Below are 16,177 nucleotides of genomic sequence, written 5' to 3' on the forward strand. Positions count from 1 at the left end.
CACTGCCGACGCCACCTGCAGGTGGTCATTGGATGGCAATGACCATGATGGGGCCAGTGACACATGACGATCAGCTTCAGTGAAAAGAGTCTCCAGGGAGATTCTCGATGGATCCGGTGGAGCAAACCGATTAGGAGATGGATAGCAGTCGCTCTGGTACCCCTGATCACAGATCTACTGTAGGTACATGGCTCCCGGACTGGATCTTGTCTTGTCTTGTGTGGGAAAAATCGATGGGAAGATGGGGTTCCCTGATGACCCGAAGGCGGTCGACTGCCGACAGGATAGGAGAGCTGGTGCCGAGCACTTGGAAGACAGGAGGAGTGCAGACTGCAGAGCAAATGTAGAGCAAGTCATCGGTAGAAATGTATACCTCAAGGAGGTCAGAGTGAACACCCTCACGAGTGGTATGAGTGCATGATGAGTGTTGTCCTTCAGGTTTTAAGATTCTCCCCTCCACTGAATCTACTCCTTGATCTCACTGGCTCATGGACATCTCAGAGCCTGAGGGTCGATGGGCCGAGTGTCTTAACCGCCAGTTTCCACACACCACGAAGAGAAATGCATCGGATGAAGAATGGGTATGTTTCACCGTTCACCTTCCACTGTTCACCGCTCTGATGTGAGTGGCATTTGCCCCCGAGAATGCTAGAAGACTTTCCACCTGGCCCTGCCGTCCACAACCCACGAGGCACCGACATCTATTGTGGCAATAAGCCAGGCCCCGGAGCTCTCAAGCATCTGTATGGCCACGCCCGTCTCTCGTTGGGCCCTTTTCATTTGGCCCGATCCGTGATCCATTCAAGTGGTCCAATTTCCAGTTTGCATCCGCCCACACTCCACCGTTTGACGCCCAAAGACCGACCGCCACCCTTCTTAGTCACCAGTTCCCCTTTTGTGAACCAAATTCCACACGATGGATGGGTGCGGACACCTCGTGACGGGGGGCATGAGTGGCTGGTGGCAATTTTCCAGACCGTTCGAACTGGACCCTCGTCCTCCAGGTTGACGAGTCCAGACGAAGAGAGCCGTCAGGCATCGACAGAAGAAGTGGGATCTGAGAGAGGCGTCTTCCATTGGAGCTCCTCTCCATTCAGCCTTGGACCTTGTTCCACCTGTCCTGGCAATCCATGCTCCACTTTGTTCATCTGCACGGTGACTGGTGCGCCTGGCTGCCTTGTCCAATCTGTTTCTTTCTATCTCTCTCACACAACTTATTTTTCTCCCCTTGCGCGTCATGGCGTACGGCAATCATCGAGTCATCGAGTAGGCGACTATCTGACGCGCAGTACTGACGGTTAGCGTTGTAACTTGACCATCCTACTAATAATGAGTCGAATCAACACCCTTCCCTTTCTCCTGTCAAAGTTAGATAGGCCTAGAGTTCCAGAGTCTGGAGTCTGGTACCTTGCCCTGCCCTGTCCTGCCTTCCAAGGCCCAATCGTGGCCACCTTCATCTCGCCATGGGTTTTTTTTTCTCCACAGCCCCCCGTTTATTCCCCTGCGTTTCCCGCCACTTGACCGGATTCGTCACCGTGGTCGACTCATACGCGCAACACATAGCACAGTCAAAAACTGGGACAGTAAATATAGCAACTGTGACACAATGCTTCTCTCAGTCTCAAAGAGTACTACTGTACCACGACTCGTAGTATTCACAAAGTACTCCAGTCAAAAAATGAAGTACTTGAGTATCTTAGCATGTTTGTCACGTGTCTCTGTGTCTTCCAGTGAGATGGTCCCGTCCCTGTACCTGACCAGCCAGTCAGTGACTCTCTTACATCGGTAAACACTTACTCCTAAACACCAGATCCACCAGTTACCAGTTTCTGTCTGCCCCCCCCCCCCTCTTCTGTCTCTTGGACCACTCGCCAGTTGCCCAGTTCACGTCGAACCCGTGTCCCACATTCTCAGATCTCGATAGGGCAGAACTGTATCTGTGCAGAACGGTAGACTTTGGAGACTTGTCGCTGCGACGATAGAGCTATCCTCTGCTAGCTCTACAGACTAGATTCCAGTCTAAAAAAAGAATTCCCTTTCTGGTCTCACTCATGATTCTCTCAGTCTCGCCGACGGTGATGATTGGAAAGATCCAAGTCTCGATGGGAGACGGCAGGACAAGACTCTACCCGGCATCTATGTATTCACTTTTACTACTCAAGATCACTCATTGTATGGATTCAGGACTTGGGAACATACAGTATGCATCCAGTCGCTAAACGCATCGAATCAAGCACATTCTAGGGGGAAACCTACTCAGGCCAGAGTTCTCGACAATGTATAGACTACGACTGTTAGGTGGACTCAAGAGACTGCACACAAGTGCACCAACTCTCCAACTTGGCTCTAGCACATGGCAGAGCAACCCCCTCTCCCCTGTCTGGCGCCGTTTCATCGCCATGTTCCACCCGCTCAAGACTTTCTCCAGTAATACATACCCCTCCCAGGTGTTAAGTAGGAATGTATACCGTATGGATTTGACTCGTGGCACTAGAACACTGGGATACTGGGACACGGGCTACTAGCCTCTGAACCTTCTAGCCACGCAATTCCCACGAAGCGGTCACTACTGAGCAGGTGAGTCTCACCGTCACTTGGGGGGGCTGTCTTGTCAAAAGGGACGGAGAGGTGCATGGCGTAGGAAGCCCTGCCGAGTGAACTGGATAGTGGAGAGTATCCACTGGATATTCTCCTTCTCCACGAATGATTGGGGTGAAACAGGCTCCCCCTTCTCCGGGCTGGCGCCTCACAATTCAATCACATCCCAGCGTGCCGGGTGGATGAATCTTGTTGGATCATGAGAGGAGAAGCACGGACCCGACCATGATGGATGATGGATGGAGTCGGGGGATCTCCCATGGTCACGAAGGAATCGTGTCGTGCGAAAAGAAAAGAACTGAACTCTAGGATTTCCATCTCTTGACTCCAAGGTTAGTCTGGGATCAACCACGGGTGTGGGAGGAGACAGGCTGGGTCAAGGGTTCGATAGAGTATAGAGAGTCGAGACTATAGAGTGGTGCTGTGTAGAGGGGAGTGGCATTTATCGATTGATCGACTCATCATTCGGGGAGGGAAAGTTGGGAGGTCTAGCGGGGCTAGAAGCATCCATGATTCTATAGTGATCAACATAAAAGAGAGAAAGAGACGAAACAGAGGAGAGAAAAGAGTGAGGCAAAGAAATGAGAAATGGAACCTCCTCCTTCCATCTGACGAATCACGAGGGATCAGATCCTCACCCCCCAACCTCCCGAACCGACTGGGCAAAAAAGTTAAGAGGCCTATCGAGGGTGCATCGCCATCGACGCATCAGTCCGTTTTCTTTTCGAGAACGAGTGGATCGGTGCACAGACGAGCCTAGTGGCCGCTTGAGGAGGGGGGGGGCTTTGAAGATGGTCCTGGGCCCCCCTATTCAGTCCAATTAAAGTTTATCTCTCGAGTCCCTGACTCTAGGCAGGGCGTCTGTGATCAAAGTACATCTTGTCCAGGACTGCAGGATGTCCAATTAGTTACTATTCTCTGTAGGTACACGACTCAGGTGGTTGTACATGCAGTATCACTATCCTCTCTACCTTGAGCTCTACGGAACTCAAATTGACAAGCTCACAGTAGATGGTTATAGCACCATCCCTCCCTTGAACCCCAAGCTGGTGTCTACACAACCCATTACAATAAGGACACTGGTTTAGTCCTCAACCAGGCGTGGAGGTGGTCTCGACTCACACATCAGCCCCGTGGAGCCCTCCAAACGGGTGTGACGTCCAGAGCCCCGGCTTACTCATCCTGTATACCGAGATGGATGGCATGCGTCCAGTCGTACTCGTGCATGATAAACGGCCCTGCTCTGCTGGTCCCCGACCGATCAAAGCGCAAAAAGAAAAATTTGCCCAGGTCGCACAACTGAATTTCGCAATCACACTTGGTCAGCGGCTCGGCGGACCATTCAACATCGGCGTGGTACTACGAAAGTTCACTCCGGTTGGTGTTGTATTCCAAGCAATGACCGGATTGATTGGGCGTGTATGTGAGAGTGGACTCGGGACCATAAGTGATTAGTAAGTTACTGGCAGTGGTCATCATCGAGGTGGACAACGAACAGCGGTCAAGTCCAATATCAAAGATGACCAGCCTTGCGAGAGGTGAATTGTGGTGTTGTATTCGTGGACCAACCCACGATCAACTCCTGTGAGTCCTCTCTGTACCCTGGAAATGCTGGTGTGTCCGGCTGCAATTTGTTCTTTTGAGAAATGTGGCCCTGATCCATTGCGGCTGATTCTTCACCGCTACGATACCTGGATTGATATCTTGGTACTGGATGGAGACACGACTCATGAATCATCACGTGTGCTGCATGAGCTATCCGGCATCTCTCTAGATGACATCTCCTTCTAGTAGGTGTGTACAGATAGAGATTGCAGCATCAATAGAGGGACAATGTGGTTTCTTGATGATGAGCTCGCTGGAAAGCTTAGAATGAAAAGGGATGGGAGGCTAGGGCCTAGATGGGACAGGTTCACTCGAGATGAGATTGACTTTGTTGGACTGGACCAGTCTGGCAGGAACCGCAGGTTCAAAAACCAGCGACCCTGCAATGAAGATGCTTTCCCGATGTGTCGAGGAACGCAGACGGACCACCGTCCCAAGTTGCTTATTCGTAAGCTGACCCACCCAGGAAAGATGCTAGAAAACCGTTTGGAGCATCTGCACTGAAGGAATCCGGGGTTGATTGGTCGTGTATTTGCAAGGACGGATGTTTTTGTCGTAGATGGAAGCACGATAGTCTCCCTCCCATCGTGGTACGCAGTGACAGACTCGGCAAATTTCTGTCTACTGGGGGACTGGACGGGCCACGCGGTGATGGTGGCATCTCATTGGATGGACCCCCACAAAATAAACATCTCCTCGACATCATCACTCGGGCAGGTTTTGGTTGCTCAGTCAAGATAGCCGGTGATCGCCGTGGAAATTATTTCTCATCGGTTGTTCTCCCTTGCTCGCCTTTGGAAATGTTGCACATGGAAGGATTTTTTGCCACTTCCGACGCCCCCGTGGCAAGCCGGGCAGATGCTGGGGGTAAATCATCGTTATCATCATGATCATCCAATTGGCTTGTCACTGTGACTCTTCTAGATTACATAGAGATGTCTCTTTCCAGTCTCGAGGCGTGGTCGGACCCACTGGTGAAGAAGGTAAGATGAAGATGATCTAATCATTACCCCGATCAGATTGAGTGGTCCCGGGTCGATTCCCATGTATCCGATCAACATGTCGTGTTCAGTATCCAGGATTGCAAGCATGGTACCAATAGGATGAAGCCGCCTATCCACACATACCAGGAGTTGGATTGCCCGTCGTTTCCAGAATAGATCCAACAGAAAGCCAAGTGCCCCGGTCTGAATCCCCTTGGCTCCAATTGAATGAGAGCTCAGCCCCCAACTGGATTGTCGTTTCTTATTCTCGAATACTTAACAAAAGAACATATCTGCCGACGCTCCACAATTACGCTCCAGAGGTCAGTTTTAACCATAGATCGTGGACCCTGTGAAAGTAGTCCATACAGTCTGACTGACGAATCTCGCCTACATCAAGCAACCAGCGACCATTCCAGAAGCCCTCACGCCCCCCCCCCCCCCCCCCCCCCCCAACCTCCAATCTGGAAAGCCCCCCAAACATAAAACTTGCAACCCATGAACCCAACCGGCTTCCCCGGCTCTTCGACAAAGTTGTTGATGGAGTTTCTCGCCTCTCCTCCCTCAATTCATAATTGTCGGATCGAAAGCTGGTGCTTCCGGCTGGGCCAGACCCAGTCCTGTTTGACCCTATGACCGACGGTACTTACAACTACAGCCGTCGAGTTGTATGTGTCTACACTCTCCACTGCCGAGCGCCTAGTGCCAATCCTTCCTGCACCCAGCCCGCCTCAAATCATGATGACATGGATCGTTCTAATCTCCAGTAGGATACGTATTATGTATTCTGGCCCCCAATCGTAAGTCTCTGTTGTCCAGTAGATGGATCCAGCCCCTCATCTAAAAGTGACCTGCAGCAAATGCCTGTCCCCGATTATACTTGTGGGACGCTCGGGTTTCAAATTGAAAGATGGCGGGAATCAATCGCGCCTTTAACCCCCGCCGGGCCTCTCCAACCTCCATTGGCTTGGATCAGGCTACTCTACACTCAACCAAGGGGGCCGAGACTGTGACGATCAAGTGCGCGCCAAAACCAGCCGTCGGATTGGTTTCAACTCATGCAATGAGAATGCAGGCACCATGAAAGTCAACAAGGAAACACAAACGCAAAACAGTAGAATCCAATCATCTTACTAGATTATGTACTGAACATACGCTGTATGTACCGACTCGACTCATGATGATCGAAAAAGTTGAATGATAACAGGATGGGTATCAAATGGCAAGAATGATCCATTCAACCTTCCAACTCGGCAACAAATAGGTATCTACCTGTGGGCGGAAAAAAACCCCCCCCGGATACGTTTGTGTTCTTTCTCAGCTCGTCTCATGGAGATGATTGGAAGCTTCCATCCGTGGAAATGTGACGGGGATCAACAATATCACCCGTGGGTTCATGCTCTGGTTCCCAAGTTTACACAGGAACTGAGGCAATAACTTTATGTAGCAGCCACTATGCGCCCCCCTCCACGTCCCTGTTGCACGGCAACCGAGCCCGACGGGCAAAACTCATCTATACGCTTTTCACTGAGAACTATATCAAGTCGAGAAACTCTAACATGCATGGCGCAGGTTCCGCGAGTAGAATCGTTGTAACTTGTAGAAGGCTAATTTGGTGGTTTGTCTGGTGGGGGGGGGGGCGGGTGAACTGGGAACGCTCTGGAGGCTGGAGACTGCATTCGGCGCATGATCGGTCACACTGCTACTCTTTCAAGATGACTGGGGCAAAAACCTTGGTCGTTTGGTGTTTTCGTTTCCCGCTGTGTATGGTTGTGTGCTCTGAACTCTCAAGTTTGCTATACGATTCAGTAAACTTAGTCCGCCCCCACCCTCCTCTTTCTTCAAAGCATCATAGTACACTGTCACTGAATGCACATCACATCTGTAAGTGAATATCATCGAAGCCATTCTGATCTCCAGGCTTGAACCTATTTTACCAGCATCCGGTCCAGCATCGCTCTCCGGTGATTCTAACAATATAAGGGGGACTTTGTTGATAGTTCCATCTGATGCGATGATCTAGAACGCTTTTTGCAATTCGGGTGATTTGATATCCGTGGTGCGCTTTCCAAGAGAGGAGAGGATATGGATGTTGAAGTTCCAATTCTATCCGGTGCTTCCAATTCTTTGAGCTACAGGGTTAGAACTACACCGTATGTCAAAGTTCACGCCCTACCTCGTACCTATAGCTCTTTCCAGCTCACTTCAGGGCCAGTTTATTTATATATAGGTAACACAGCGTGTACACAGGGGATTTAAGCAACAATGTTCTACCACTAGGCAATCGCTATTTCTGTAAATAGAAAACAAACCTAGGGGACGAGTCCGTCTGGACCTAGTCTTCTCGACGCCACGGCGCCTATAACAGGACAGGGTAATCAAGTACATTTCTCGTAGAGCCAGGTCCGGTAGAATCCATGCAAGATACCTTGATGTGGATACAGATAGGATCACAGAAAGGTTTTCATTCCCTTGATAGGGTACACTCCAGACAAGACCAATCCCGTCCATCACTCATATAAGCCCCCCCCCCCTCCCCTTGATGTCATCCACGACGATCCCTTTGCTTCAAAAGCACTGGCAGATGATAGCCCATGACCTAACTCTACCTTTGGAGAACACTCTGGAATGCCTCGTATGAAAGTGACAACCTGATACTAAATACGGACCTTCGGTTCAAAAATACCATTAGCCCTCCCAAAGTATCAAAAGGTTGGAGGTGACAGTATAAAAGTATATAGCAGATCATTCAAGGCAGTAAGTATTAACTTCGTAGTAATCGGTTGCGGTACGCTTTTTCCACTCTAGAGCGGGGTAAACGGCTGCATTTCATAACGCCACTGACACCATCGTCAGGTCAGATTTGAAAGTGAGGGAAGGGGGCTGGGCTGGGTTGGGACTTGTAATCATGTTATGCATAACATGCGAATGGTATCTATTAAGGGCAGGGCATGAGGGGGAAGAAGGGGGGGGGGGGGGGGATATGTACCTTTTGTTTTGCCGATTGGGAAATAGAACACTGGGGTTTCAAGAATGACTGGTGTACTGCTCGTACTGCCCATGCCATTAATGATGGATCATGCCTCTTGGAAGAGGCTGGAGGAGATGGTACATTATTGAACAGGTTGGGAGATTCTACTACTGCATATCAGTGGACGTTCAGAACCTTTCACCCACCCGTAAAATTCAGAAGACGAAAAGCGAGGAGAAAGAGATTCGCGCAACTAGCCCTGAACGCATCGATTGGTGGCGATGCAATCCTTGGAAAGGGGCAACCTGCGTACTATACACCACTTCCAGAGGACAGGGAACAGAAAGGCTGGGTAGCTTCAGGTCAAGTCATGCTCAACCTGAACTTTGGTTGAACGCAGGGGTTCCTATGAAGCCGACGGGACTCTGACCTACCCCATTGATCTTCTGCCTGGGGCATGTCGTGTTTAGGTAGTTTGCCAGATATAAATGACACGTTCTCTCTAGGGACTTTGACATATGGAAAAGGAAATAAACGACGTCCCCAGTGTAGCGGAAAGTGTCACAAATAAATTGGGTCATTAGTGGTCATAAGAGTATCATTTGAAATCCCTTTGCAACGATCATCTGTTGAAAAAGAAAAAGAAAATGAATAGAATGCCGCTTTACATACAGCATGGGAAACTCGGAAACTTCCTCTTTAGCTCTGTTCATGATCTGACTGGAAGGGCGCAGAACCACTCTCCACACGCATCACTTGAGCACCTTTCACCTCCCTCAGGGGCCTTCCCTCTCCTCTATTTCCGATTCAAAAAGGGATGCTTGAGCGCCTCGGCGGGGGTGCAGCGTTTCTCCGGGTTCAAGGTCAGACACTTATCCAAAAAGTCGACAAAAAGCGTCAAATCTTTTGCATCCGCATCCGACATTCCCCGCGTGCCTTTGCCCATCAGCCGGCTTTTCAGATCACGGGTGGGCTTCTTAAAGTCCACGATGCGAGTCACAGGACGGCCGGTCAATTTGTCTTCTTCCGCGCTGTGGAAATTGAGCATCTCGTCAAAGTGCATGTGAGCGAGGGAGCCCCGTCGCAGCAACTTGGGGGGGTATTTGCCACGACACTCCATAATCGACTTGAGCATCTGGTTGTTGTTGCGACCCGTAAAGAGAATTTTGCCCGTGTAAAGTTCAAACAGAGTACAACCAATGGACCAGACGTCAATGGCAAAGTCGTAAGGAATGCCCAAGATAATCTCCGGGGCCCGATAGAAACGACTGACAAGGTAAGGGGTAATCTCGTTGTCCGAGGCTGGAGAGGCAGAGCCCAAATCGCAAACCTTCAAGATGTTGCGCTGTTCGTTCACCAGCAGGTTATCGGGTTTCGTCCAGCGTGCAGGATGTTACACTGCGGAGAAGGCTCAACCCAAGGAAGATTTGCTGCGCATAGGCCCGGATGGCTCTCAAGTTCAAGCCCACATCCCGTCCAAACTTCTTCAGCACCTCACGCAGGTTCATGCTGAGATTCTCAAAGACCATGCAGAGGTGGCCCTTGTGGTCAAAGTAGCGGATGAACTTGATGACGTGCTTCTTGTCCTCGGGGTCGGCCTCGTGCAGTTGCTCCAGGATTCCAATCTCCTTCATACCTGCCTTGCGCATCGTATCGTTTTGACGGATGATTTTGATAGCAACTACAGTCTCCGTTACCGAATCGGTAGCTCGCACCACGGAGGAGAACATTCCTCTCCCCAGATTTTGCGTGACATGATACCTTCCGTTGATCAACTCGCCGAGTCGTACCTTGTAGTAGCCTTCAGGGTCGTCCCAATTGTCCATCATGCTGATGTCCAACTCCTGTGGCTGGGGCACGGCAGTAGCCGATGCGTGAGCAGGCTGTCCATGAGCGGGTTCCTCGGCAAACATGTCATCGTCATCTTCGGCAAACATATCGTACGGATCTTTAGCTGTGGCGGTGGCGGGAGCTTGTTGAGGTGCAGTGTCTGGCAAGAGAATGTCCTGCCTCGTGGCCTGTGTCTCATCATAAGCAGTGGATGACACCTCCCCATTTGTCAAATTGGCCGCGCCGGCTTTTTCACGTTCCTGCTTAGTATCTAGCATGGGGTCATAGTCCGCAGCAGAAGGCTCATCCTTCTCGGCCCCATCGGTAGGTGCAGAGGAGTTGACTAAATCCGCATCTTTGCTAATGGTGAAATCGGAGAGAGCGTCTCCAATCTGCTCACTAGGAGTGTTTGGTGCAGGGGAAAGTTGAGGAGAGCCTGTGGGAAGAGATTGGGATCCATTAGCTCCTTGAAAACGGTTGTGCCAGGGGGGTAGGAGTGTGCGACATACTGGGACTCCCCTGTGTGCTTGTGTCCGTCGGCTCCGTCCCGGTTGTCGATGAATCCGTCTCGCCGCCGGGAACCTGCAGAGCCTTGAGATGCATTGGACTCGCTTGACTGCGGTACTTGGCTTTGATCGCTTCACGCCGTCTACGACGAGCCTCCACGGCAGCCGCCTCGTCCATGGGCTCGGCTGGCTGCGAGTCTTCTGTCGATTCTGCCATTCGGGTATCCACACTATTGACGAGAAATTTAGCTTCGAGTGACACGCAACAAGCGGACCGAGGTGAAATGACCTACTCATCGGCAAAGTGCGCCCGTTTCGGGGGGGCTTGCTGCATCTGATTCTCGTGTGTTTCAGCACCAACCACTGGTTTCCGAGTGCCTGTTGGGGTCTTTCCTCTTGCGCTCACAGCCTGGTCCGCATTCGACCACCGCTTGGTGTCTCCAACGGCTCTTGCGCCACCCACATGCGGTGTCGAGTCGTCGTACTGCTTAGGTTTTCTGACTTCACGATAAGGGGATCGACTACGGGTGCGTGGTCGCTTTTCCCTGCGACGATCGTAGTCATCTGTATACTGAAGGCTACCACCATAGCTCTCCTCGCGATCGTAATCATGGTATGACTTCAGCCGGCGAGGGGGGGCGTTGCGATCATATGACCGGTCATCGTGTCGCGACCCGTACCGGCGGGACGGGGGCTCTTGTCGAGGGCGCCGATCATGAGGTCCGTCGTAGTCGTCATCGTGTCTGCGCTTCGAGCCTCGACTGTCATGGTAGGGCGAACGTGAGCGGGATCTGGATCTCGTCCACGATCTGCGTCGTCGTGGCGATCTGCTGCCTCTCAGCGATCCGGGAGATCTCCGTGCCGAGGAAGAACTATCTCTGGGGGGACGGTCAACGCTGGTGCCATTAAGAGGAGGTTTTGACGCAGTTGCCTTCATCTCTGAGCCTGATTCAATAATCTCACCCTCAGAAACGGTCGATGGAGACCTCGAGCGATTGCGAGACGCCATTTGGTCGACCGTAACGTTGTCTGAAACAAGATTTATGATCAAAGGGCGGTGTTCCAGTTGGCTGCTCCTACGTTGATCTTTTCAACGGTGCTCTTGTTGCCTTTTTTTTCTTTTCTGACTGGCCCCGGGGCAAGGCTTGAGTGAGAAGTCGCGAGTTAGCTAAAGCTTTTCGAAATGCGATAAGAATCGGCTGGGAGACGTGAAAGTCCAACCGGCTGAAGAAGCCTGCCTTTACACCCAAGACTGGCAGCCACCACGGACAAAGCCTTTTGTTTCGGTGAAAAGTCAAGACTGGAAATGCGATAGTATGGGGAAACGTGAGAGACCGACGTGAGTACTTGAAGAGATGAAGCTGGAAGAAGTGGTCATTGCGAGAGTCTGGCCAAAGACGCGGACCTGTCTTATCGCATCAGGCAGGCGGTATGAAGCGCATTAGTGAAACCGTCCGCGCTTTCTCTCTCGTGACTAACATGATGAGGGTTATAAGTTGGTACTGCCTATTGTAGTAGCTCTGAGGTGTATTTACTAGTCAATCATCATCACTTCAATATAGGCCGGGTCATATCCTCGAGATCCAATAAATTTGTCTCGCCGTGCATAACTGACAACAACATCGCTGGTCATAGTGCAGAAAAAGAGGCTCAGGAGGGTATTACAATTGACATCGCCGCCCCTGAAGGGAACTTGGATCGCTCGCTAGGAAACGCTGAAAAAAGAGGAGGAAAATGCAAGATGAGGAAGGCCAAATCAAAATCACGACCACGAGTCTTCTTCCTTTGAGTAGGTGACCGTTTAGCTCGTAACTCGCTTGACCCACAAATTACTGCCATCACCGTTGTTCTCTCGTTCGTCCAATCTTCTCCACGCGCGAGTGACCTTTAAGCCAAGCTCATGCTCCTCGCGCTTGATCTCTGCAATTTCATTTTCAATGCTTTGAACGCTGCGCTTCACCTCGGCCTTGGCGGCGAGATCGTACACGGTTGATGTTGGCTGGATGACTCGTGTCAATTCGCGGATCACCGTCTCCAAGTTGAATCTGCGCTTTGCGAGCTCATCCCGTCGCGCCTCAAGCACCTCAATCCGGCCCAGGGTGTCCTTGGGAGCATCACTCGACACGGTTTGGGCAGCTATTGTTGAGGTGGGCGACGCCTTCGGGGCAATCGGCTTTCGTACGGGTTTTTTTGACGTCGGCGGCATCGCAATGGGGACCGGGCGTCGGCGTGACATGATTGAGTCCGCGCGATCATCAGTGACCTCCGATTCTCCAATGTCTCGTTCATGAGAGCTGTGATTTCGACGGGGGTTATCGTCGGCGGCATCCATGGCGGTCACAGACACGGCGGGTTGAGGTGTATCTGTCTCGGCCTCGGTCGACAGCAGAAATCCCTCGGCTGTATCGATGATGGGCAGAGGTTCTAGTCGAGGAGAAGAAGCCTTGCTCGTACTCTCGGTGACCTGTTTGGCCGGGTAGGATTTGGAAGGTCCAGCAGTAATTGTGGTCACCACGGTTGGCACGAAGCCAAGGTTGGCATCCTGCGGCGGGGAAAATGTATCCCGCCTGGCGTGCTGTACAAAGGGCATGCTTTGTGCTGCGGATCTTGAACCGTATTGGGATGAGTCGGGCTCGTTCCGAGAACGGCTAGGAATTCGACTTCGTCCCTGCTCGTGCTTCTTCTTCGGTTGTAACTGCTCACGACCCCAATTCAGGAGATTGGTAGCGTGAGAACCGGACGGCTTGTGGAAACCCTGGTGACGTGGCCGAGCCTGACCCTGCCATCCTGCAATGCTCTTGACTGAACCATTTGCCTGCACTCCGGTAGGTACATTGCGTGTCGGAGTGGTGGACGGGAACTGAGTCGGCAGAGGCGCCTCGTGCGCAAGCTTTTCCCGCGATGGCCGTGAGCTTACCGTAGGAGCTGGGACTGGGGCGCCGAGTTTATGGTTGGGCGCGCTGAATGCATCCTGAAAATACTCTGACCTGAGGTCGTCATCACCCAGGGATGAGACAGAAAAACTGCCTGCACTGTCGCGAGCACGTGGGCCAAGCTCAGGCGAGATGGCCGGAGACACACTAGAGTCTTCCAGCTTGTCCTCGTGGTTGTTCTTCGCCAGCGGCAGAGCGGCGGTGGCATTTGTACCACTTGCTGGTCCGCTTGGCTCGCTAAGTAGATGTAATGTCAGTGATTTAACTTTGACCGTCTCAGAACCGTAGCCGGATAGCAGAGGTTGAGAGGACATACGATGGCAACTTGGGTAATTGCTTGACATACTGGTGTGTGAGCGGGTGATCCGCAAAGGACATGTGAATCCCTGACGTCGTTCCCGCTACTGTGGAGTTGTCGGTCGGTTGACGCGACTTGAAGGGTGTTTTGGACCACATTTTCGCTCGTATGGAAGACAATTTTCAAGTTGATGCAAGTCGGGGGTCGAGGCTTCTTCTTGAAATCACCGATGCCAGCAACAGGCCGGGGGACTGTGTCCTTTGTCTTGGTCTGGAAAAGAAAACAAAGAGTTCACAAGTGTCAGTTGACCAGCCTGAACAGGTCCAACCGAGTCAGTGCGACAAACTGGACCAACCAATCCTTTTGGATCCCGTAACGACTACTGAAGATGTACTGGATGAAGGTGCTGGAGGCAACTCGATCTCTTGACTCGGAAACAGAGAGACCAGGTGTCACGGGTCCCCGTCCAACATGAGCGAGAGTGGCAGAGTGTCCGAGTGGAGGACGGATGAATGGGAAGAGAGAGAAAAAAGTCCATTTTCATGTATTATCCTAGGGCAGCACTCTGAGAACCCAACCCAACATCAACCGGCTTTCAGGTGGTAGGCGCCAACGGGAAATTGGGGGCGATGATCAGGTGGAGTGGCTTCATGGAGCTTTTTCTTTAACAAACTAACCGCTAGAGGGGGATGGAGCTGGAACGTCCAACGGACTAGATTGGATTATTAGGTGGGAGAACCACGTCTGCTGGGGACCGAGAGCGACACTGTGTTTGAGGAGCGGGTAAGACGAGATTAGATCGTGTTTCATGTTTGTCGCGCCTGGGATCGATCCCGAAGACCGCAGGATTCGTTCGAGCCGAGTCGAGTTGGGTGCCGTTCACGTTAAAGGGGAAACCAGTATTCTAAGGGGTGATCATACCATAGGGACATCTTTATTCTGGTCTAAGCCAGCCGTTTCACATCGAGGGATCTGTATCTCACGGGTCCGTCACCTAAGCTATTTGCACAGAAGGCACTAGCGGCGTGGCATCATTTCTGTTATGCCTCACCCTGTCGGTCGTCGAGGATCCACGGCTGCGACGGATCAACACGCCCCACGCAGACCACACCCGTCACGCACAACTTGACACATAGCTACACCTGGAGATTCTGTGCCACCGACACAGGTTAGTAGCTAGCAGCTACTAGAAGTAAAGAGTAGTGTCTACTTCATCCTACTGTAGATAATGTTTCCATATATAGTCACAGACCTGGGAACCCATATCCCACTCTAATGTATCCGAGTTTGTCCCTCATAATCTCCGGTCATCACGTGGCGTGAGGGGATGGAGTCCACCCGTTGTAGCCGTCGATGTCATCTTCCTTTATTCTCCACAGCTTCCACTTGACGGACCTCTCCAACGCGGTCCCAATACAATAACTTCAGTTCACCTCCACTTCCAAAAGCGACCCGTTCTTTTTTTTCCAATTCCAACCGAAGATGGCTACTCCCGGTAAATCCAACCCCCCCTCCAAAACTTCCACAACCAGAATCTCAATCGTCACGAATCTCAAAGCTGATGCGTGACCAATACTCACTAGGTCAAACCGGATCATCCGAGCCCCAAGCCGAAGTGTCAGTCCGCCGAGTCACCAACCAACCATCCAAACCCGACTAACCATTTAAACACATCCCAGAATGTCCATCGCCTCGCCCATCAACCTCATCATCCTCTCCCTCTTCGTCGTATTGGTATATTGGCATCTCCGCCCCAAACAACCCGTCGTTCTTCCGCGGGGTCCCGCCCCAGTCGTATTCCGCACCTACACGCCCAAAACGCTCCGTGAGTTTAACGGTGAGGATGGGCGACCCGTCTACTTAGCGGTCCGGGGCCGTGTCTTTGATGTGACCCCCGGCCGGAACTTTTACGGCCCGGTATGTGTCCAGGATTCAGATCCCATGCGGGAAACTTCCAGCATGCAGAAGGGATTGCCAGAAGGGCGGGGACAAGAATGAGACTAATTTTTGTAACACGACAGGGTGGGCCGTACGAGAATTTTGCGGGTCGCGATGCGTCTCGTGGACTGGCGCATCAGAGCTTTGACGAAGATATGTTGACAAAGGATCTTTCGGGTCCGTTGGATGATCTCAAGGATTTGGACAATGACCAGCTGGAGAATCTGCAGTCGTGGGAGGAGCGCTTTTCGGAGAAATATCTCGTGGTGGGCAAGTTGGTCGCGGAGGGAGACCCTGAGGCTCCCACGTCATGAGGATAAACGATGTGTCTTGCCAGGTCTGGGCACACAGTACATGTGAAAATGAGGTGGGAAAAATGAGAGTCGCAGACATGCCAGCACACGATGACTTTGGAGCAATGTTGGGTCGGCGACGGAGGCTGTGTCGTAGTAGCTGTACACTCGGTGACACGCTTCAATCAGATTCCGCAATGCCCCGGACAGCTTTCACGGGCC

The 16,177-nt window shown here is 51.7% G+C and overlaps 7 protein-coding genes across 7 annotated transcripts; 5 read left to right on the forward strand and 2 right to left on the reverse strand.

Annotated features, from left to right (window-relative positions):
- Positions 1 to 488: 488 nt before the first annotated feature.
- On the forward strand, positions 489 to 796 carry POX_b03198 (uncharacterized protein; the record flags this gene model as incomplete). The annotated part of the gene is made up of 2 exons (XM_050112099.1): positions 489 to 581; positions 653 to 796. 2 exons carry the CDS (start codon positions 489 to 491, stop codon positions 794 to 796), a joined length of 237 nt encoding a protein of 78 aa, XP_049972445.1.
- Positions 797 to 4,431: 3,635 nt separating this feature from the next.
- POX_b03199 (uncharacterized protein) lies at positions 4,432 to 4,707 on the forward strand (the record flags this gene model as incomplete). Its single annotated transcript, XM_050112100.1, has 1 exon — positions 4,432 to 4,707. The coding sequence occupies one exon, from the start codon at positions 4,432 to 4,434 to the stop codon at positions 4,705 to 4,707; it is 276 nt and encodes a 91-aa protein (XP_049972446.1).
- Positions 4,708 to 6,096: 1,389 nt separating this feature from the next.
- Positions 6,097 to 6,304, forward strand: POX_b03200 (uncharacterized protein; the record flags this gene model as incomplete). Its single annotated transcript, XM_050112101.1, has 2 exons — positions 6,097 to 6,206; positions 6,262 to 6,304. 2 exons carry the CDS (start codon positions 6,097 to 6,099, stop codon positions 6,302 to 6,304), a joined length of 153 nt encoding a protein of 50 aa, XP_049972447.1.
- A 1,915-nt stretch (positions 6,305 to 8,219) lies between these two features.
- On the forward strand, positions 8,220 to 8,551 carry POX_b03201 (uncharacterized protein; the record flags this gene model as incomplete). Its single annotated transcript, XM_050112102.1, has 2 exons — positions 8,220 to 8,294; positions 8,339 to 8,551. 2 exons carry the CDS (start codon positions 8,220 to 8,222, stop codon positions 8,549 to 8,551), a joined length of 288 nt encoding a protein of 95 aa, XP_049972448.1.
- Positions 8,552 to 8,953: 402 nt separating this feature from the next.
- On the reverse strand, positions 8,954 to 11,502 carry POX_b03202 (Serine/threonine-protein kinase prp4; the record flags this gene model as incomplete). Its single annotated transcript, XM_050112103.1, has 4 exons — positions 8,954 to 9,502; positions 9,555 to 10,423; positions 10,497 to 10,723; positions 10,787 to 11,502. The coding sequence occupies 4 exons, from the start codon at positions 11,500 to 11,502 to the stop codon at positions 8,954 to 8,956; spliced, it is 2,361 nt and encodes a 786-aa protein (XP_049972449.1).
- Positions 11,503 to 12,294: 792 nt separating this feature from the next.
- On the reverse strand, positions 12,295 to 13,882 carry POX_b03203 (uncharacterized protein; the record flags this gene model as incomplete). The annotated part of the gene is made up of 2 exons (XM_050112104.1): positions 12,295 to 13,663; positions 13,743 to 13,882. 2 exons carry the CDS (start codon positions 13,880 to 13,882, stop codon positions 12,295 to 12,297), a joined length of 1,509 nt encoding a protein of 502 aa, XP_049972450.1.
- A 1,324-nt stretch (positions 13,883 to 15,206) lies between these two features.
- On the forward strand, positions 15,207 to 15,976 carry POX_b03204 (Damage response protein 1; the record flags this gene model as incomplete). The annotated part of the gene is made up of 4 exons (XM_050112105.1): positions 15,207 to 15,219; positions 15,308 to 15,341; positions 15,404 to 15,641; positions 15,746 to 15,976. 4 exons carry the CDS (start codon positions 15,207 to 15,209, stop codon positions 15,974 to 15,976), a joined length of 516 nt encoding a protein of 171 aa, XP_049972451.1.
- Positions 15,977 to 16,177: the final 201 nt, after the last annotated feature.

Source organism: Penicillium oxalicum, chromosome II (genome assembly GCF_001723175.1).
Source record: "Penicillium oxalicum strain HP7-1 chromosome II, whole genome shotgun sequence".
NCBI lineage: Eukaryota > Fungi > Ascomycota > Eurotiomycetes > Eurotiales > Aspergillaceae > Penicillium > Penicillium oxalicum.